The sequence below is a fragment of the Lampetra planeri genome, chromosome 78 (genome assembly GCF_965212315.1).
Source record: "Lampetra planeri chromosome 78, kcLamPlan1.2.h2, whole genome shotgun sequence".
In the NCBI taxonomy this organism is placed as follows: domain Eukaryota; kingdom Metazoa; phylum Chordata; class Hyperoartia; order Petromyzontiformes; family Petromyzontidae; genus Lampetra; species Lampetra planeri.
The window spans coordinates 1,655,966-1,678,123 of NC_136183.1; the positions used below are offsets into that span (position 1 = coordinate 1,655,966).

The 22,158-nt window shown below is 46.0% G+C and overlaps 1 protein-coding gene across 3 annotated transcripts in view; it reads left to right on the forward strand.

Annotated features, from left to right (window-relative positions):
- Window positions 1–18,085, forward strand: part of LOC144738174 (uncharacterized) — a 57,632-nt gene extending 39,547 nt beyond the window's left edge. The window contains exons 1-4 of one of the 3 annotated variants that reach the window (XM_078621167.1): window positions 3,507–3,588; window positions 4,010–4,092; window positions 8,268–8,330; window positions 9,690–18,085. In XM_078621167.1, the coding sequence (XP_078477293.1) occupies window positions 9,718–10,773 (1,056 nt within the window). In that variant the 5' untranslated portion in view covers window positions 3,507–3,588; window positions 4,010–4,092; window positions 8,268–8,330; window positions 9,690–9,717 and the 3' untranslated portion in view covers window positions 10,774–18,085. Of the gene's footprint in view, window positions 1–3,506; window positions 3,589–4,009; window positions 4,093–8,267; window positions 8,331–9,689 lie in introns of those variants that run through there. The other 2 variants (XM_078621165.1, XM_078621166.1) reach the window with 2 other exon arrangements.
- Window positions 18,086–22,158: the final 4,073 nt, after the last annotated feature.

Consider the following 22,158-nt stretch of genomic DNA (forward strand, 5'->3'; position numbering starts at 1 on the left):
ATGCCTCAGGAGGGTTTGGTTCTCGTCACAGGAGGCAGTATCTACCTGGCACCTTGGAGTCGCCGGTTATGCCGACCGGCTATGGACTGGGGGGGGAATGGAGCATGCGTCAGCTACTCCTGCTCCTCCTGTTCTGACTCCTGGGGGGAGGGGCCGTGCCCTTTGGGCCGCTTCTGGTTCCCCAGGCCCGGCCACATGGACTCGTTGAAGACTGGCTGCTCTACATGCCTCTCAGACTCCTTGCTCATTGCCTACGCCGTCTTTCCAATGGCCACACTCACATGTCGGTGCATGAGTGGTTCTCACGGGGAGGCTGTGCTGGAGCGTAAGTGGGTTAGCCAGTTTTCATGTATATTTGTTGTTAATTCCCCGTTTTCTATGCGGTTCCCTTTTACCCTCGTCGATTCTGTATATATTACGTGATTGTATTTCTTATCGGTCGCCGGTCATTTATTGATGTTGCTGGATCGGAGGCACACCTTTTCGATGTTTCACAGTTGTGTTACAGCCGGGGACGGCTGTGTGTTTATACAGGGGGGGGTGATGTAGTGACATAGAACGGTCACTACTGTGTCGGCCCGTACGAAGGCTGGGGGCCCCAAGGGGGTGCCTGGGGGGTCACGTGGTGGAGGGATCCGGACCTTCCCAGAGGTGGGGGAAGTGAGGCGTGTCCTGGGAAGGGAGGCGTGGCCTGAAGAGAGCCAGCCACGCCGGGGCGGAGCCAGCCACGCCAAAGCAGATATAAGCATGGTGTGAACGCAGAGCGAGGCTGTTGTACTGTACTCCAAAGAGAAGACATCATCGATCGTCAAGTCCCGAGTCGTCGTCCTGGGCCAGGCAGGCCGTTGCCTGCCTGGTCCAATCTGTGTCGCGTTCCAGAGTGTTAGTGAGTTGAGGAAGGTGGTCACCACCTCATGTACAGTGTTATATTACTTACCGTTAATAAATAGTGTTGCCTCCAAGCTGCGTGTGTGCACCTAATTCGAACCCACTACACCTGTACAGAGTGCACTTGAAGAGTTTCTCTCCTATGTGTGTTCTCTGGTGTTTCTTAAGAGCAGATTAATCTGAAAATGCCTTCCCACATACACTGCACTTGAAGGCATTTTCTCCTGTGTGTGGTCTCTGGTGGCTGACTTTATTAATCCCTAAGGGGCCGCCCATAAATTACGTCACGCGATTTTGGACGGTTTTTGACGCCCCCGCCCCCATCGTCACACGGCATCACAAAAAGTCAGACCCCCCCCTCAAATATGACATCACAAAGCTCTGCCTCCCCCCCCAACATAAAACACGCTTCAAATCGCTTTAAATTATTGTCATTGTAGTGCATATTTAATGTGGCGCTGCACTGTGATGTAGGAGAAAACATTTGTTAAAAGTCTATTTAATAAATGTTTTAAGTAGAACGTCTTGTCTATATTTATTTAAAGTTGCGCATTTTGATGTGACGTCACATTTCTGACCCGCCCGTCACACATCGTGACAAATGTCTGACCCCCCCCCCCCCCTAGGTGCGTGACGTAATTTATGGACGGCTTCGATGTGCACGTTAAGGCCACGTGAAGTGTCGAACGCCCGCTGGCAGGTGACAGGACAAACTCAGGTGCGATGGGTCGACTGAGATGACTGGCCGATGCACCTGTCATGCCGCCGCCACGAAGCCGTTCAGCAGGCGCCCCATCTCCGACCTCGCCACCACCAAGCGACGGAGCCGACCCCGCGTCCCCCTCACCTCACCTCACATGAACACACCCGCACGCATTTCCCTCCCCCCCCCCCCCCATAGAGCTCCTAGGGGAGGTCACCTGGCCGACCGGTTTTTATCCGAGAAGCCCTTACCGGGATTAAACTTTCACGGTTTCCGGCGACCAGGGAATTGGACGACCTCCCCCGACGCTACTTTGCACCGCGGCGCTGCGACCGGCCTTAAGATTGCAAGGTCGCAGCGAGGAGCCACTCGGCCACCGCGGGTGAAACGCATCCCACACACCCCACACACGCAAGTATCGACGGGGCAGGCAGAGGGAATAAGCATTGTGATGGAGGAGCATCATTAGAAAACACGCAGCGCATCTGAATTGCATAATCAGGCACCCCCGCACAGGGAGCGGAGGGACGGCATAATTACGCTCGGGCACGCAGGCACCATTGTTAGGGGAGTTAAAGGATAAGGCTGTTGGTATGAGTAATCGGGAGAGCGGAGTCACGCGGGGAGCCGTGCATAAATTCCCACGGCGCACCTTTGTGACGGACGCCGCCGCATAAACTGCGATAATGGGGGGGTCTGCGTGAGAAAGGGATTGATTGGAATTTGCGCCGCGCAGGTTGAGCATTAATTAGCATATCAAAAGCGGATTGATTGGAATTTGCGCCGCGCAGGTTGAGCATTAAGTAGCATATCAAAAGCGCCCGGAACCGCGGTGCGCGTGCCAGAGGGTCGCGAGCCTATTGTCCAGAGCCGCATTCCCTTTGAGGTAGGGAGGATAAATAGTAGGCGCAAAGGGGAAATCGGGCTCTATTCTCTCCAGCGCCAGGCGACAGGACGCTCTCCAGTCCAGCGACCCGAACGTCCGTGAGACGCATCGAGGCACGCTGCGAGTACGGGATCAACGAACCGCCGTGGGCATCTAACAGGGAGTAAGAAGGTGAAGTAGGGTATCGTAAGCCGATAAATAGGGAATAGGTCCAGGGGAAGTAGGATAGGCCAGCCTCGTCGACTCATACTGACATAACATTAAATTACCATGTAGCAGATAATAAATTATCAATAGCGAAGCGTGGTCTCGCGTGATCTTGTCGTGCAGCGTGAGCGCGTGGGTGAGCGTGTGTACGCAGTGGTTCTGTGGTGCTGCGGCTCGCCTCGGGGGAGCGCGGCGCAGAGCGGTGCGAGAGTGGGTGTCGCGTGTGTTCACTCCGTGTGTGATACAGGTGTACGATCATAACGCGAGTAGTCGGTGTGGAGTTGGAGCGCACGGAGCGGTGTGTGTGTGTGTGCGTACGTTCGCTCCGTGTGGGTCGCAGGTACGCGATTAGGAAAGGGAGGTATCGTGGTAGCGTAAAGGGGGACATAATACTACGCGGTATCCAACCATGCCTACTACGCGGACCCGCGGTGGAGGGGAATCCTCGGGCGACACCATGGGTGAGGAACCTAGCAGCGGGGGGGCGATTGGTGATGTTAGCCCGGCCGTTAGCATTATCGAGGGAGGGATCTCGGGGGCTAGCGACCCCCACACACCACCTGTGCTCCCTACTGTGCCAACAGTGTACACACACACAGGTGGACACAGTTTGTACGCACACACAGTGTATACACAGTTTGTACACACACAATAATGTTCACGTTGTTGTTGAGCTCATGCACCCAAGGGGTCAATGTTTAAGAGAGGGAGCAATAGAATAGGAATCTTAATACACTTGAACTCTAACCTCGTTCGATGACGTCACCATTGCATTACCTCATCAGAGTGAAACGCGAGGGGGAGGTGTACCCCGCTAGTGACGTCATGTCACCTCGTGCTGCCGCGTGACGTCACGAGATACCAGGAAGCTGCCGATCCGCGCGCGCGCTTACTGAGATCCGTGGTGAGAATTTCACATCGTGGTTTTTGTTGTCGTGGTTGTTGTTGTTTACCCAGGTAGAGCCTCGCTCCGTCTTTCTCTCATAGGGATATCAATTGAGGAGCAGCGAGTATGGAATCGATGTCCAGGTTGGAATAATGCAACGCGGGGCCTAGACATGTGGGGCCTTGCCTCCTGCCCTCGCCAGATTGCATTTGCTTTAATTCTCTGCTTAGGTTTAATTTGTCTTCACCTGGCTCACTACTTTGAAACTTTGTATCTTTTAATTATTTATACAGTTTTATTTTTCCAGGCCAAGCCCACTTGAACTATTCCGCTCTCTTTCAGAAGCGACCTGCCCACAACAAAGTGGATTATCAACGTGTGGAAATGAATATCGGTCAAATACTCTAAACACGTGGTGATGTTGACTCTTAATGTGCAGGGGAAAACCGGAGGATCCGGAAGAAATTCCACGCGACCACGGGGAGAGAGACACGAAAACTCCAATATACATCCGTAATACAGGTTTGTTTGGGTTAGATCGCGTAAATTTTCAAGGTGTCGTTGAACCCGCCACCACCCGACACAGCCAACTAGTAAGGGTTGTCACATAAACAGAATGTGGTCAGTTCGTCACTAGTACAGCACACCGCTTGTGTGTTGGAGAGCCAAGCCACAACATTTACCATCAGAATACGGCGTTCGCCAGTAATTCCCACCAGCTTCAACAGGCGACAGCCAAATGTTGTGGCTTGGCTCTGTGGGAATATAAATTAGGTCGCTGGGTTTATAGCGCAGCACGCGAACCATTGCACTGCCACTTTTCACTCATGCACAAACATCATCGGAAGTATTGTATTCAGTAATAACTAAGTTACCCGGCTTCGCACAAGTCTGAGTAATCAAACATTAAGAGTAATGTCTTGCAATGCTGGCTTTATTAGAATTATTGAATTCTGGCAATTAAGTCTGTAAATGTGTGTATATTGTCACGGGTTCTTGGTTGTATTATACAATCACAGGGCTTGTTTGTTTAATCATGAGGACAGCTTTTAAATTTGTTGCACTTGGAGAGCTTAAGGATAGACATTGTTGGATGTTTTGCCATCTGGTGGGTTTAATCGAAAAAAGCTTCAATTTTGGCATACATGTCGACAGCAGTTTGGCGAGGTAGGAAATTGTAGCCATCATCACCTTGCCAGAAAATCAGTCGATATTTAAGAGCATAATTGGATCGGTGTGTTTTATTTCTGTGTAGGGTATTTGGTCCTCAGTTGCAAGGCGATGCCTTGAGTGACATGTTGTTCAGCAGTCAGAAAGACAGCGACTTAAGATGGTGTGAATGCATTTAAGCGGTACTCATGTTGACCATGTGGAGTTTAGTGGAGCATGTCTTTCCACAGCAATAGGACTTGCATCTTGGTGTTGATGACATTTTTGCAGTGCTGGTGAGCCTGTCTAGTATTGTCAGACATGCAAGTAGATCTGTGGTAATGTAGGTAGGTCATTAGCTAGTGGCAGCAGACTGCCAATGCGATTATGTACCTGGCCCTGCACTTTAAATGTGGGCATGTAGCCAGATGTCGTGATGAGTTGGTTGGTGCCAAAATATCGAACTTATGCTTCGGCATTGGCTTGCATCGATAGTGTTGGCAGGTATAAATACATGAATAGGCTCGGGATGGTCATTAATTGCAGTAGCTGCAAGAAGTAGACATGGAACCAATGGCAGGAGATTATTTGGCTGTAGGTGCAGCCATGGCAGCACTGGCAGCATGCTGTCTTGTTTCTTGGTGTTCAGGAGTGGCAATATCAATAGGTGCAGACATCGCAGCCCTAGCAACATGCTCTTCTTAGTGTTCAGGAGATTCATTAGCTGTAGGTGCAGCACAGGCAGCATGCTGTCTAACTTTGTGTTAAGGAGTTTCATTATTTCTAGGTGGGGCCATTGCAGAACTTGTACCAATCGCATAAATGATTGTAATTGGCTTTGAAGAGAAGCGCACGTTTTCCGCTAGGAACAGTATAGGTGGAGGTTAAAGTTAATAAGCATGAAGAGTAAATAGTGAGTGTGTGAGTGAATGCAATATAGATTCGTAGGTATAAAATGAATGAAATCACGACGTTTCGATTGCAACACAAACAGTCATCATGATCAGGTGGGAAAACCACAGCAAGAATTTTTTTGCTGAAATGGGAGAGAGAATTGCCATGGTAAGAGGTTATATAGGTAAGAAAGGGGGGAGGAGCAAGGGGGCGGGGAGAGGGTTGGTTGGCGGTGTGGGGTAGGGGGAGGGCGAGCGCTGCGTGGTATAGTAATACCCGGCAGATATGATAGATGACAACCAATACAAAGCAGTTAGGGTTTTACCTCGTTAAAAACATCCTTCCAATGATTGCTCAATTTGTATCCATCTTCTCGGTTGAAGTTATGTCTATGTTTATATATCTGGATGGCTTCATGAACAAACCTTTGATAGTAGCCCGATGGTTTGCAGAGTACCTTGGTCTCGGGAAAAAAACAATATCATGCGAGCCCATAGCGTTATAACAATGATCAGCAACGGCAGAGGTATTGGTTCTACCATGTTTCAGATCTGCCATGTGTTCGCGAACACGGTCTGATATATGTCGTTTCGTTTCCCCAATGTAACAGCCACCACAGGTGCAACTTAATTTGTCAACTCCAGGATATTGCATGTCAGGAATGACATCCTTCACAGATGGGATTAGATCACTGATTTTGTGTAATGTATTTATTCGGACCTGGATCTTGTGTTTGTTTAAGATTTTGGAAATCTTTTTGGTAACACCTGCTATGTATGGTAACATGATGGTTTTGATCGACGTCTCAGTGGGTTGTTTCTCCATGGTTGGAGAAGCAGCTTTGCGAATAATGCGGTCCGAGTATCCATTCATCTTGAGGGCCTGGTGTACGGGTTCCAGTTCACTGGCTAGGTGGTGTTGGTCAGGAATGCAGTGGGCCCTATGGTGTAGTGTTTTGATGAGGGAATTCTTCTGTGCCAGGTGGTGGTGGGAATCAGGTTTCAGATAGGAATCTGTGTGGGTGGATTTCCTGTAGACAGTGTCCCAACAAGCCATTCGACCTCTTCTCAAACAAAACATCCAGGAATGGTAGCTTACCATCCTTCTCCACTTCCATGGTGAATTTGATGGATGGGTGTATGAAATTAATGTGGTTGAGAAATTGGTTCAATGCTGGCAGGCTATGTGGCCAAATGATGAAAGTGTCATCTACATATCTCAAGGAAGGACATAGGGTGGATGTCTGGATGGCATCTTTTTCAAATTTCTCCATGAAAAAATTTGCTATCACTGGTGATAAGGGGGGACCCATGAGGTACCTTAATTTTGTTTGTAGAAAGTACCATTCTAGGTGAAGTAAGTATCGGTAAGGCAGTGCCTAACCAGAGTAGGAACATCAGGATTCAGTCCATGTTGGACTCCATCTTCAATTATTGCTAAGGTGTCAGGCATAGGAACCTTGGTGAACAGAGAGACGACATCAAAGCTGACGAGAAAATCATCTGGGGACAGTGAAATGCACTTCATTAGAGAGACCAAGTGAGCTGAGTTACGTACTGATGAGGTAGTCTTGCCAGTGAATGGAAGCAAGGTATCAGACAGAAAATGGGCCTGTTTGTAGGTAGGTGAGTTGATAGTGGAAACGATCCTGATGTTCCTGCTGCTGTATTTTCTGTCTATTGACTACAGCAGAGGTGGATGGATTTTCAACATAAACTAGATCTCTGCACTCTTAATTAACGCCTATAGTACCATAAAGAGGATTGGGGCTCCGGGTAGTTATTTGATTAAATAATCAATGCCTCTGCTCACATTTAAAGATTTGTTTGATTTTGGGCAGCCCCGTCTAAAGTTGCGTGACCAGGAGTCGGAGCCATTTCCTGTTCAACTTGGCTTGTGACAGAAATTCACCCTGGCCCCATGCATTACATTACATAGCAGCTCAATAACTATGTAGTTTGAGAAGATCCCAATGGTCATTTCAAAACCATTGCATTCGTTAGGGTTACAATCATACACGAATCGATGCCTGGTTATAGTTAAAGGATCGTTCCCTGCTGGTCAACAATGTTACATCTGCTGATGATCTGGTAATGGCTACTTAATGAGATGGAATTAGGGAATCTTGTTCTGTGGCTTGATAATTCCATCATGAAATGGGGCCTTGAAAATGTTCCACAAAAAAATCACCTGCCTGGGAATTGAATGTCATCAACAACTGCACCTGCTCAACTCTCCATTAATAATCATGCAGTTCTCCATGTGTTGGAGGAGCTCCCATAGTTGGTTAATGTGTTCATGACCAGCTGTGGTTTGGCAGCCAATGTATCACTTGAAATTAGTTGAGCAGCATTCTTTCATTAGACTGTGTAACACTGTGTTTGGTACTGGCAAAGGAGGTCCCATGATGTAGATGCTCACCCCGAGCTCTCATTACTCTGATGGTGCATTGTCTTGGTGCTGTACGCCTTTTGGCGTCCTCTGGTCTAACACCGTTTAAGACGAGGCTCAAAAGAAAGCTGTCTCTGGTGTGGACCAATCAGTTTAAAGACAATGCATATATTTCATCATGCATTGTGGTTAATGCAGACATGATTCCTTGTAAAAGGTTTCAGTTTGGTGTTTTAACATTTTAACACCTGTTTTGTTGCCAGAAAAAAAGGGGAAAACCTATTATCATGTGTGGAAGGTGCCTAGGACTTTTGCTCCATACAAAGGTGTGAGTTCTAAATTTCAAGTTTGTGTGACTGCAAGGATCCATACTCTTTGGTTTATTCGGTAAAGCAGTGAGTGTCCATCGCCAAGGTCTAATCCATATGAGACAAATTTAAAGCCACTTACATGGCGGTCAATTGCACCTATCATGGTATTAGCACTGTGATAAGGTTACTTCCAATTCTTCATGAATAGTGTGTTTTTTTTTAATATGTTATAATGATCCATGTGAAATGTACGTGTATTTAAGAGTTTATCTTTGTAGGGAGTGGTGGTGCGGTTATTTCACTGCATTATGAACTCAACAAATAGATTGATTATTGTCTAAAACAAACACGATTGATAAGTGAAAGCTGAATTTATTGTGGGCCTCTGCTATGTTGATTGATCTTAAATGAATTACATGGTGAAGTGAGGAAGCAATAATACAGAGCAGATGAAGGCGGCCAGGCATGGTTCTGGACACGCAACCGCCTTTTTACCATGCCAGTGTGTGACAGTGTCAAGTTTGTATTTGCAGTAAAGTATATTAACCATTGAACAAGGAGGTTACATCAAAAGAATAGTTTATTTTAGTTTTCCTCTGGAACTTTTTATGAGAATGGATACGGTCAGGAAAATATCTCCGCACATGCAGCTGAAGTTACATCTGTTCATCCGAGCATTTAATCAAATCTGAGCCTGGCTTCGCACCTGCAAGTTTCGATTGAACATTAATTTATGCACCTCCATGTGGCGATGTCCGAGAACTCCCTAGCTTACATTTAAAAGCAAATTTCTTACATTGACATGCTAATCTCTCACAATACAATGGCCACCCCCACAACTTAGTTTATCAAGATTTCTCCTATCTTACGTTTACATGAAAATCTCATCTCTTGCCCCGCCCACTGACCCTTGGGCTCCACCCATCTCAAACCTTTCTAAATCCCTGCCTTAGCTCTGCCGCCATATATTTTTTCCTACCTCAGCAGCTCTCACCTGATGACAATTGCTTGTGTTGCGATCGAAACGTTGTGATATTTATTATTTTTATTATTTTATATTTTTTCTATCTATGTGCCTTTACCAAAAGACCCAAAGAATATAAATCTATGCATAATATAAAGTATTATTTTCAACACCCTTCGCTATGTTAGCTGAATTTTTCTAAATTGAGTGCTTGGAGTTTTGGGTAAACTTTCATTTTGAAGATACTAGGGCTTCCGGGCAGGTTTCTGACAACTTGCCCTCTCACTGTGTGCCTTGACAGCCCGTGTGATATTAATAAGTCTAGACGTGCAATTCAAGGGTGACTGTATTTATTCCTCTCTGCCTCGATACTGATGTAGATGGTATGGATATGTTTTTTCTGTCTGCAGCTGACGCTTGTTCTGTAGAATTGGCTTGATGGAGCAAAGGCACTCAGCGCAGCTCGGTACAAAAAGGAAACATTGCGACCACCAGTATGCAAACAGCACGGATCGTACTGAAAATTTGACACAGCACCAGAGAACTCTCACAGGAGAGAAACCCTTCAGGTGTAGTGTGTGTGGGAAGGCATTTTCAGATTCATCTACTCTTAAAAAACACCAGAGAACACACACAGGAGAGAAACCCTTCCGGTGCACTGTGTGTGAGAAGGCATTTGCAAAGTCATCAGTTCTTCAGAGACACCAGAGAACACACACAGGAGAGAAACCCTTCAAGTGCACTCTGTGCGGGAAGGCGTTTGCACGGTCATCACATGTTAAAGAACACCAGAGATCACACACAGGAGAGAAACCTTTCAAGTGCAGTTTGTGTGAGAAGGCATTTTCAAGTTCATTTAATCTTAAAATACACCAGAGAACACACACAGGAGAGAAACCCTTCAAGTGCAGTGTGTGTGGGAGGACATTTTCAATTTCATTTTATCTTAGAATGCACCAGAGAACACACACAGGAGAGAAACCCTTCAGGTGCACTCTGTGCGGGAAGGCGTTTGCACAGTCACCACATCTTCATAGACACCAGAAGACACACAGGCATCAGAACATCCCCAAGGAGTGTAGTCTGAAATCGACTTGTGAAAGTCAAAGTGCTGCAATGAGCCCATCCCTCCTGATAAAAGAACCAGAAGTTAATTCCAGCTTGGACACTATGAAATGTATCAAGGTGAAATGTGAAGTGATGGTGACGAGTGAAGAAGTGAAGGTAAAATGTGAAGAAGTGATGGTGAAGAGTGATGAAGTGAAGGTGAAATGTGAAGAAGTGATGGTGAAGAGCGAAGAAGTGACGGTAAAATGTGAAAATGAAGATTCAACTCCAAAATCGCACCTTTACATTGATGGAGGCAACGTGAAGCAGGAGGAGAATTTTGACTTTGAGGCAGAGCATGGCAACTCCGAGCAGTTTGTGGAAGTGGAGGTGTGGGTGGACTTCTTAGACAATACAAAGTCAAATGGAGATGCTGTAGATGTGTAAGCTTGACAATGAAGCTCCAATAAATTCACCTTTGTCACAGGCCTTTAATTAAAATAATGTTAAGTTGAACACTCAATTTCCAGGTTCAAACCTGCAAAGGAAGAGCGGCCAGTATTTGCGGACCTGCGGGTTGGGTAGATCTCTATCCAGGAGCCATAGCCAATAAGCTTCCAAGCATTCACAATGTTTTCATAATATTAGTATTTATCTGGTGCTTGCTTAATCGCCTCAGCAATATGAAGTTTCATATCTCATCACAAACACTTGAACAGCATGTTGTATATATGCTTTTTCCAAAAAATTATGCTAAGAGTGATTCTGCCTATTTCTTGTAATAATTTTGATCGGGATGTTGCGCTGGGCGACGGAGAGTCCCCCCCGCCTCCTCCCTTGCCACACAAAAGACAGCTAGAGGATAATTACTCACAAGCCTGCTGGGGAAGTCATAAAATGTAATAAAAAACGGCAAACCCACGGGGGGCTAATGAGATTCTGCGGGTAATACACAGTTGACTTTAAAAGAAGGCCGCCATAAAGGAAACATCCCCCAAATAAAACAAACAAGACGGAAATAGCAGGGGTCAAGAACCACCATTGGAGAGCAATATCCACCCAAGGGCAGTTAATCATCATGAGCTGACTGGGTTTTTTTAAATACAACAGTAAGGTTTGAAGCTTAGGATATCTTGAGAATAAGAAGCACGGATCCCTCGTGATACAGACAGGGCACAAAGGTGAATAAAACCCTCGGAATATCCTTGGTAACAACTATGGTATACCACAAATCTTGGTTAAGCATGAGCCAAATCATAATTATGAAAGTATTAGGCCTAGGGTTATTCAGAACAGATACAATGCGAAGTATGTCAATCACACGCGACCAAGATAATGTATTCCACGGGATCAGAGGCTCACCAACCGCCTTTGTCTTCCAGTAGCTAACAGCACATGGTAGCAGTAAATTATGTATGCAGGGGGCGCCTCCCCCTAATATATCAAATACCACGCAAGAATTCCAAACTGCGACGTGAGTGCTGTGAAGTCTGCTAAAAACATACTTTGAGTCGCTTGCAGAGTCAAAACTGCAGAAAGTGGTATGGTTCTAAGCTATTAGAGGTGTACATTTTTTTACTTCCAACTCATGTTGAGAGGATGGAAAACATGGCGACAGCAAGCACACCCGTGCACAATAGGTCACGACTTCAAAGTCAGTGCCTCTTTTTGAGAGACCGCAAGTCTGATGCGAAAAATTGTAACACTTCTAACCCGTGATGGGAGCGTGGGGAACCCTGCCCAAAATATGAATGGAAACATGGCGGTAATACAGACATCCGGACAACAAACAGCCCAAGCGACTTCAAAAGGAAACAGCTACCCCTTTGTGAAAAGAAAAAACCTGAGGTGGAAAAATTCAGATAAGCAAGAATACAAGAACATAAATCAGTACTGTTCAAAGAATCACCTAACTGCAACTGTGGAGAAGTCCAAACCATCAAGCACATCACCGATGAATGCTCCATCCATGCACATCCTGGCGGTATCGCTGAAATCCACACTGCGTCAACCACATCATTGGACTGGATGAGGAACCTTTGCATTCATTTATGACGATCATTAAAAATAAAACTTTTGCTTTTCACAATGCCATACGAAAAACGAAGTACTGCGAGTGGCAGGCTCCAGGGATAGCCCTCGTGATTAACAAATTCATAGGGTGCTCTGCATCAGCAGAAGCCACGCATCACGGAGAGGTTTCATTGACAGAGGCTGCCAGCCAAGGCTGGTGCTCGCAGTATTACAATACAAACGTGGGGAAGAGTGCAGTAGCATTACTATTCCCGGTGGCGAGGTCGCTGTGTACAACCAACACGTACGATCATAGAGTGACCATCGTTCTGATTGTGCTCTGATCAAAGTAAACCCTTAGAGGGAAAACTGGTGCAACCACTATTCTTGAGAGTGCCCCTTTAAATTACAACTGACAGGCGAAGTTTAGTTGAGGGTTGGATCCGAGACTGACACGGAACGAGATAACTTGATCTGTAGCGTGTCCTCTGTGCAGCACGAGTCGTACATACAACTGGAAAGGGACTCTCTTGAAGAGGGGTGGGGGGGAATACGAAAGGCACTGTCTCTCCAAGTCGCTCCACAGTCTACAAGGATCAACAGTGTTTGGTGCCAAGGGGGGTGACGCACGGCATCGAGAGGACGAGCTTCGAGCGATGTCTGGTGATGGGATCATCACACACATCGACGCAGACAGCGGGACCCATCATCCCTGCCAGCACGGGCACTGCCGACATCGTGACCATCCTGCCAACTCTGCAACGACCTCAGCGGTGAAGAGAGACTGATTAAGCAGCCGAGAGCACTGTGTGTTCTACATATGCTGACCCAGCGCCCCTGCGGGGGACCTGAGGTATTTTCGGTACAAGGAACGCAGCACCTCGGAAGTCGCTAACTCAACAGTTAGTAAGAAGACACAACAACCGCCATTCGCCACTCAGCGGCGGTGACGTCACAACGACGCTTGTGCCAGGCTATGTGCACCTTGAGGCCACGTGAAGTGTCGAACGCCCGCTGGCAGGTCTTTGAAAGATTTATGAGCTCGCACAATCCAGCCGAATTAAACCCAGGATGGATCGAAGGCAGGCCAGCCTAAATGTTTCCAACCGGCGAAGATGCTCCATTAGGGGAGTCTACGTTTCGCAAGCGTAGAGAAGGGAGGGAATGACCGTGGCCGAGAACACCTGAAGCTTCGAGTGGAGCGACAGACCAGGTAGCTTCCGCACAGCGTACCGCAACCGATAAAATTATGATGCCACATGACTGATTCGGAATGAGACCTCCGCTGTCCAACCGGAGCCAGTCATGAGCACACTGCCCAGGTATGGGAAACTCTCCACTCTCTCCACAACTGCCCCATCACCGATTGGGAGTTGTGTGGGTTGAGTGCCCGATGGTACAAAATACCCAGGCAGGTGCTTAGTTTTGGTGGGGCTGATGGTAAGGCCCCACCTCTAAGTGGCACGCTCCAGGTTCAGCAGGAGCACCTCCAACTCCTCCTCTGAGTGAGTGGCAATTACCAGATCATTGGCATACATAATGTGGTTGACCAATAGGGAAGCCATCCCTTGACCGCACCCAGGCATCGATCAGCCTCTCATTGTATCTGTACCAGATGAGAATTCTTCTGGGACAGCCATCAAAGTCTTGACCAACTGTGGTCGAAAAATATGTTAAATAATTTGGGAGCCAGAGGACATCCCTGTCGCACCCCAAGGTGACGGGGAATGGCTCCGACTCCCGGCCGCATAGTTTTACCCGGGCCCGCTCGCCATCATGAAGGTCCTTAATGATTGTGAGAGAGTGTCAGAGCCAAGGCCTACTGATGGTATCATAGGTCAATAAAGCAGAGATGTAGGTTTTCGTTGGAATTCTCTACATCTATGCTGCAGCAAACGGACAGAAAATATGGCATCTGTACAGGACTGCCCTTTCCTGAAACCGCATTGGGGCTCCGCAAGCCTCTCAGCGCGCCTGGCACGGCGATGTTGAAAAATCCTTACATTCTTGGGTTTTTCGGTAAAGTCACGTAGATAGGTTCAAAGAAAATAACAAAAAACTACGACGTTTCGATCGCAACACAAGCGGTTGTTTTCAGGAAAAGGGGGATTGGCTTCCACTGTTTATAAGGGGTTTGAAATGGGCGTAGCCCAAATGTCAGCAGCTAATGATAATGTAAGTGTAGGGCAGCTCAACCTGACGGTGGTTGGTTTTCCACCAATCAAAGGGCTGCCAGGTACAGCACACCAGTGTGTTGGAGTACCAAGTCACAACATTTACAATCTGAGTACGACATTTCGCCAGTATTTACTATTGATGAAGCTAGTTGTAATTACTGGCGAAACGTCGTACTCAGATTGTGAATGTTGTAGCTTGGCTCTCCAACACACCGGTGTGCTGCACTCGTGACGAATTGGCATTTGGTTTTACATGACAACCCTGACTAGTTGGCTATGGGTGGTGGCAGGTTTTAACGATACATTTATATATTTACGTGATCTAACCCAAAAAAAACCTCTTATGTATGATATTTGTCGCGAAAGCCTACGTGTTAAACAGTATATAATATAGACTGTAGCAATGGTTATTAAGCTGGGTGAGTGTACTAGGCAGTCTATAATGTAGACTATTACCTTGATTTGAAGCTTTCGTGATGGCAGGAATCCATACTCTTTGGTTCTTTCGGTAAAGTCACGTAGTTAGAAATAAAATAAAACAAATCACGACGTTTCGATCGCAACACAAGCGGTCGTCATCAGGCAAAGGAGTCAGCCTCTAAAGGAAAACTGTTTATAAGGGTTTGGGGATGGGCGTAGCCAAAGTGTATCACAGCACCAGGAGCATGGGTGGTGCATGAGTGCCAATGCAACAACAATGCCAATGATGCAACAATGCCAATGCTGCAATAATGCCAAACGCTGGGGATGCGGGGGGGAAATTAACTCGGAAAAAATTAACCCGTAAAAACAAAGTTTTTCACTATAAATCCTTTATATGCGTGGCATCGGTTTCATTTTATTATTCATTTCTGTTTTTCTTGAGTAAGCAAGCAAGTGAAGTTAATATAAAGGATTTAAAAATGAAAGATCACCTCTTGACATGCCCCGTATATTCCCGAGGGCACTAGCGTTGACCCGTTTTACCACTTTCAAGAACCTGGCGGCTTCAATTTAACTGCTGTATAAATAGTCTCCACTGTACAGTGTGGGGGCAGGGATTTCATGCCATGTGGTTAGTCAACATTTGCGTCATCATGAAACGGGCGGCTAGAGTCCTCTCGTCCTCTGGCTTGAGATGGTTGCCACCTATGGGTCAGATGATTGTCTGCCACCATTAAGCAATTGGGAATTACATATTTATTTATTTTCCCCTAAACAGTGTAAAATTTAGGAAATTTTTTTTTCACGAAAATGAATTGTCACGCACAACAAGTCTGTGTGCAAAATGTCAGCTTGATTGGATCACGGGAAGTGGGTTAAAAAACGACCGAAAGATTTGCACGGTCGTAAACAAGCAAGCAAGCAAGCACGCAAGCAAGCAAGTGAACTTAATATAAAGGATTTAAAAATAGACTAGGACCCGGAAGATATGATGCAGCAACTGTCGCGGCATCTCTTCAGAAAGGTGAGAGACTCGATCATGTGAGCCTTCTTGTCTCGTCGTCTGTTAAAAGCTCTAACATTTGTTAGAGCTCTAACATCTGTTACAGCTTTTAACAGACTTGAGACAAGAAGGCTCACATGATCGAGTCTCTCACCTTTCTCAAGAGATGCCGTGACAGTTCCATCATATCTGCCTGGTACTAGTCTATTTTTCCGAGTTAATTCCCCCCCCGCATCTCCAGCGTTTGGCATTGTTGCTTCATTGGCATTTGTTGCTGCATTGGCATTGTTGCTGCAACGACACTCGGGCACCGCCCGTGCCTTCTGGTGTTGTTGTTACAATTGGGCTACTCCCATCCCCAAACCCTTATAAACAGTTTGCCTTGAGAGGCTGACTCCTTTGCCTGATGATTACCGCTTGTGTTGAGATCTAAACGTGATTTATTTTATTTTTAACTACGTGACTTTACCGAAAGAACCAAAGAGTATGGATTCCTGCAGTCACGAAAGCTTCAAATCAAGATTGTTATTATTTTATTATTTGTTCTATCTACGTGGCTTTACCGAAAGATCCAAAGAATAGGAGATACATTCTCCACAAAACGAATTATAATTTTGTATTACGTGCTTATATAGATTTTGTCGAACTACGACTAGAAATGCTCCTTGCTGATTAACATCTGGATGTTCGTAACCATTGGTTGAAGCAAGCCCGGCTGCTGTTGACAAACTGTACACCAATAAGGGTCCACAGGTGGCTTGCACTAAATCAATGATGCACTCTCAGAAGGCTGTGCTATTTATAGTCTGTGTAAAACATTTCTTTGTTTCGTGGAGAGACCGATAAATGAAAAATGTGTCTGCGGATCTGTTTCATAGCAAGGAGATAATTTTAAGAGCACTTTTAAATGCATTTTTGTTACAGATTTGTATTCAGTTACAAGGCAGAGCACATCTAGGAGATGCATTTTCCACAACATCACTAATAATTTTGTATGACGTCTTATATATATTTTGGCGAACGAGGACAAGAAATGGTCCTTGTTGATTAACATCTGGATGTTCACAACCATCGGTTGAAGCAAGCCTGACTACTATTGAGACACTACACCGAAACCGGTCCACAGTTGGCTTGCACTGAATCAATGCAGCATTAATTATGGACTCGCAGAAGGCCGTGGGATTTATAGTTTGTATAAAATATCCATTTGTTTCATGGAGAAAAACCGATAAATGAACGAGATGTCTTGTCTGCTGATCTTTTTCATGTCTGTGTACATCGGTATCCCACATTGCTTACCACATGTTTATTTAAATATATATAAGCGCCCTCAGGAGAAGTCACCTCAAAGTCACAAGTGGGTGATGTCAGCGCCTCCCTATCTCTGGTTAGTGACCTCGCCAAGAGCATAACTCGCCTCGTCCACGGGACATGACGACTGTGCACTGTCTCGGAATTAATTTGCAGTCATAAAATCTTGACGTACACTAAAGAACACGCACAGAGTTCTTCAGGTGTATTGCGTATGGTAAGGCGTTTACAGGTTCATCCAGAGAATACACGTAAAAAAAACCTTTAAGTAAACTGTGTTTTGGAAATCATTTAAAGTGTTTTTTTCTTTTTTACCAAAAACGCGTAAAGAAATCTACAAGGAGAGCACAGTTTGAAATGAACGTGAGAGTCAGTGCCACAATGAGTATCTCGTAACACAATAGCCAGAATACAATTCCAGCTTGGATACATGGCCAGGAGTGGAAGTGTAAAGTGAAAAAGTGAAGGCCCAAAGTGAAGAAGATTCTACTCCAGGACACGACCTCCATGTGGATGCAGGTAGCGTGAAGCAGGAGGAGCATTCGGACTGTGAAGGAGAGCGTGGCGACCCGCAGGAGTTTGTGGATATGGAGGTGTGAGTGGAGTTTTTAATGCATGCAGCTGTAGGCGTCATCCATTCAAGTTATGAGCTTTCAATAAATATGCAGTCGCAGTGTAGTGAAATATTTTCTAATTTCAAAGAGTGCTTTTTTTCATAATCTAGAAGCATAATTTGAAGGTTATGCATGAAGATACGTTGCTTCTATATGTTAACTGTTGGACATTACCATTAAATTGGCTGCCGTGTGTCGCGTTGCCTTTCTGCAAAGCTCCCAATCTGTCAATCTAATTATTATGCTTTACTTCACACAGTACACTTGAATGCAATATACAAATAGCACTCATCTTTTCATCGACTGTGTTAAGCTGTGTGGAAGCTGTGACGTACTCAACCATATAAATAATTTGCCGGGATCACCCATTAATGTTGGCCAGGTTACTAGTGCCTGTATAGTGGGTTAATTTCGTGCGATTTGTTACGCAACTTTTAACTTGAGGCGACAGGTTATTAACGTTGACTGTCTTTAATTGTAGGCCAGTCACCAACAAAATCAAGAGCCGCCATTTACCACCATATGGTGGTGAGGTCACCATGGTGCTTGTGCCAGACCAGGTGCATTTAGAGGCCACGTGAAGTGTCGAAAGCTCACTGAGAGACGGTAACGGTCTGACGGAGATGCCTCTCGGATCCACCACCTGTGCCCCCTACACATTTCCACATAATAGCACAACGTCGAAGAGTAAGTCACACAAACACAATCTTACAAGTAGTCAAAACCAAAAACACGTCCACTCAAACCTACATCCTCGTACGTTTCTATATCTATCTTGATATGGGAACGTTCCCACTATTCAACAAAGGTGTGAGTCACAAAGGTTTTCGCATGTTTACCCTGCTCTAGTTTATCTTCATGGGTCTGGGAGTGGTTGAGACCCCCCCCCCCCGTCGGTCTTCCACACATTCCTTACAGGTAGGAACAATATGTTCTACACTGCCCATGCATACATTTTTAATATAAACAGCTCTTTGATTGGTGGTGACCTACTGCCGGGTCCGGAGAGGGGAGGTGCCTAAGGGAGGAGCGTCAGGGGAGGGTCTAAAGCAGGGGTCCTCAAACTACGGCCCGCGGGCCACATGCGGCCCGCTGATGACATTTATCCGGCCCATGGTCACTAATTGGGCTGCGCTTGTGAGCACTAATTGGGCTGCGCTGGTGAGCACTAATTGGGCTGCGGTGGTGGGCACTGATTGGGCTGCGGTGGCGAGCACTGATTTGGCTGCGCTGGTGATAACTGATTGAGCTGCGGCGGTGGGCACTCATTGGGCTGCGCTGGTGAATGATTCAATGGGCCAATTGACTGGACTTGCCCCCCAGGCCTAAGGCTGCCAGCCCTCCCCTGGCTTTGCTTAACTGGCTCTCCCTCCCTCAGCTCCCTCACTTGCCCCTCGGCTCCACTCCCAGTGAGATTCCTGTGTGCTGGGGATGTAGATCCCCAGCACACGCACCGCTGAGTAAATGATAGAGGGGTAATAACAGAGTGATCTCTGGAGGGGCTGCCTGCTGTTTTCCCGTGCTGGTCAGTGACAGACAGCCGAGGAGTAGGAAACCCAATTTAAATGACAGTAAGTGCATTTATATTCTGATTGCTATTCAGTTGTATGAGGTTATATGTTGTATGTTATGTAAGCCCCGGTTCATACTGTTGCGATCTCTGATCAGTGCGAGTTCAGCCATATGCTTGTATGGCTGAACTTGCATTAGATTCGGAAGAAAAAAGGCACATGTGCCTTCTTTTTTCCTGCAGTGGAATCGGATCGCATGGGTCTTCTCCCCCATGCGATCAGATTCCTATGCGAGTTCGCAGATCGCACTGCGATCTGTGAACAAAACTGCAGGTGTAATTATTTTTTTAATGGCACCCGCACAAGTGTGAGCCTGGGGTAAAAGCGGAGTTCCCCCAATCAGACTGCATTGATGGGCAGTGCAGTCTGTATGTCTCTGTGTGGGCAAAGTTATTGCTGGTATATTGTTTTTGTAGCGCTGTATATATATTGGTATTTTACTAATAGCAATTTTGACTCCCTAGGAAACAATGATGTCAAGAAAGAGAAAAATTGACTCGGAGTGTAGGATATTCAAAGAACAGTGGACTTATGATTACTTTTTCATGCAGTACAAGGAAAGAGCTGTGTGTCTGATATGCCAGAATATAGTGTCTGTTCAAAGAATACAATTTACGTCGACACTATGAAACTCAACATAAAGATAAATATGATTGTTTGGTCGGAGAAGTGAGAAAAGATTAAATATTAAAACTGAAAAATATATTAACAACTCAGCAAAATACTTTTGTGAAGCAGAAGCAGCTAAATATTTCATCACTGCGAGCAACAATGCGGTTTCAGGAAAGGGTGGTCCTGCACAGATGCCATATTTTTAGTCCGTTTGCTACAGCAGAGGTGTAGGGAATTTCAACAAGACCTACATCTCTGCTTTATTGACCTGGTCAAGGCCTATGATACCATCAGTTGGCCTGGGCTCTGGGTTGTTCTTCGTGCTTTCGGAGTCCCTGACCCTCTGCTCACGCTCATCATGAATGATGGTGAGTGGGCCCGGGTAAAACTTTGTGGCCGGGAGTCGGAGCCATTCCCTGTTCACCTTGGGGTGCAACAGGGATGTCCTCTGGCTCCCACATTATTTTACATATTTTTCAACCACATAGTTTGTGAAGCTTTTGATGGCTGTACCAGAGGAATTTCCATCTGGTACAGATACAATGGGAGGCTGGTGCCTGGGTGTGGTCAAGGGATGGCTCCCTATTGGTCAACTATGTTATGTATGCCGATGATCTGGTAATTGCCGCTCACTCAGAAGAGCTGGGGCCTTACCATCAGCCCTACCAAAACTAAGCACCTGCCTGGGTATTTTGTACCATCGGGCACCCAACCCACACAACTCCCAATCGGTGATGGAGCAGTTGTGGAGAGAGTATAAAGTTTCCCATACATGGGCAGTGTGCTCATGACCAGCTCCGGTTTGACAGTGGTCTCACTCCGAAACAGTCGAGCGGCATTTTTTAAACGATTGCGTAATGCTGTGTGGAAGCTACCTGGTCTGTCGCTTCGCACGAAGTTTCAGGTCTTCTCGGCCACAGTCATTCCCTCTCTTCTCTATGCTTGCAAAACGTGGACCCCCCATAATGGAGCATCTTCGCCGGTTGGAAACATTTAGGCTGGCCTGCCTACGATCCATCCTGGGTTTAACCAGGCTGGATTGTGTGAGCTCACAAATCCTTAAAAGATCTGGACAAAGTCTCATCGGTGAGCTCCTCTGGCAGGCAAGGCTGCGTTGGCTGGGTCATGTAGCCCGCATGCCCAGTCACCGCATGCCTAAACAGCTTTTGTTCGGCCGGATCAAGGGGGCTAAAAGGGCACGGCACAGGCAAGAGAAGAGATGGAGTGATGTGGTACAGGAGGATGTAGAGCTGAGTGGACTTGCCGATGACTCTTATTAGTGGTGTCAGGATCGGCCTCTGTGGAGGAGGCTCGTGAAAGACGCTGCTGAGCAGTTGGAGGCAGTCGCCCTCCAACAACAACAGAGGGCAGAGGAGTGACGCTCACAACGAGAGAAGTGCCATGTGGCTAAAGCACAGCAAATTGGCACAGTTGGGGGCACAGGTGGTGCATCGGCAATTAATGTCAGTAAGTCGACACGTGGCACTGGGTCTGCCCCGTCATCTGGTCCAACCCACGTGAGACTAGGCTCTAAGGAAAGCTATCTCGGGTGTGGACCAATCAACTTCAAGGACAGTGCACATTATCAGAGTTATGTCTTTTGTTTGTATTATGACTGCAGGTATTGCGGTCTATGCAAACATGACTCCTTGTAAAAAGGTGTCAGTTTTGTTGCCAGATAGAAGGGTAAATTTTTTTTTATTGTATTCTCTTACATCACACGAGTCTACACCATACTATATACTGCCATAGACAAACCCAACATTAAATTATATACTGTATTGCTATAAACCACCCTATACTTATACATTTTAATATAACACTATGTATTATTCTACCCACCCTAATGTGTATCACACTGCTATATGTTTACTATACAATTACGATACTATATATTACTTTGTACATTGTATTAAGCATATAAATGTTGTACTATTTGTTATTATACACTATACCAGTATATACAGTATACAATACAGTATGTAATTTAATGTTGGGTTTGTCTATGGCAGTATATAGTACGGTGTAGACTCGTGTGATGTAAGAGAATACAGTTTAGATGGAAGCATATTATATATTTTTTACGACGTAGAATTGTAATGTATTAC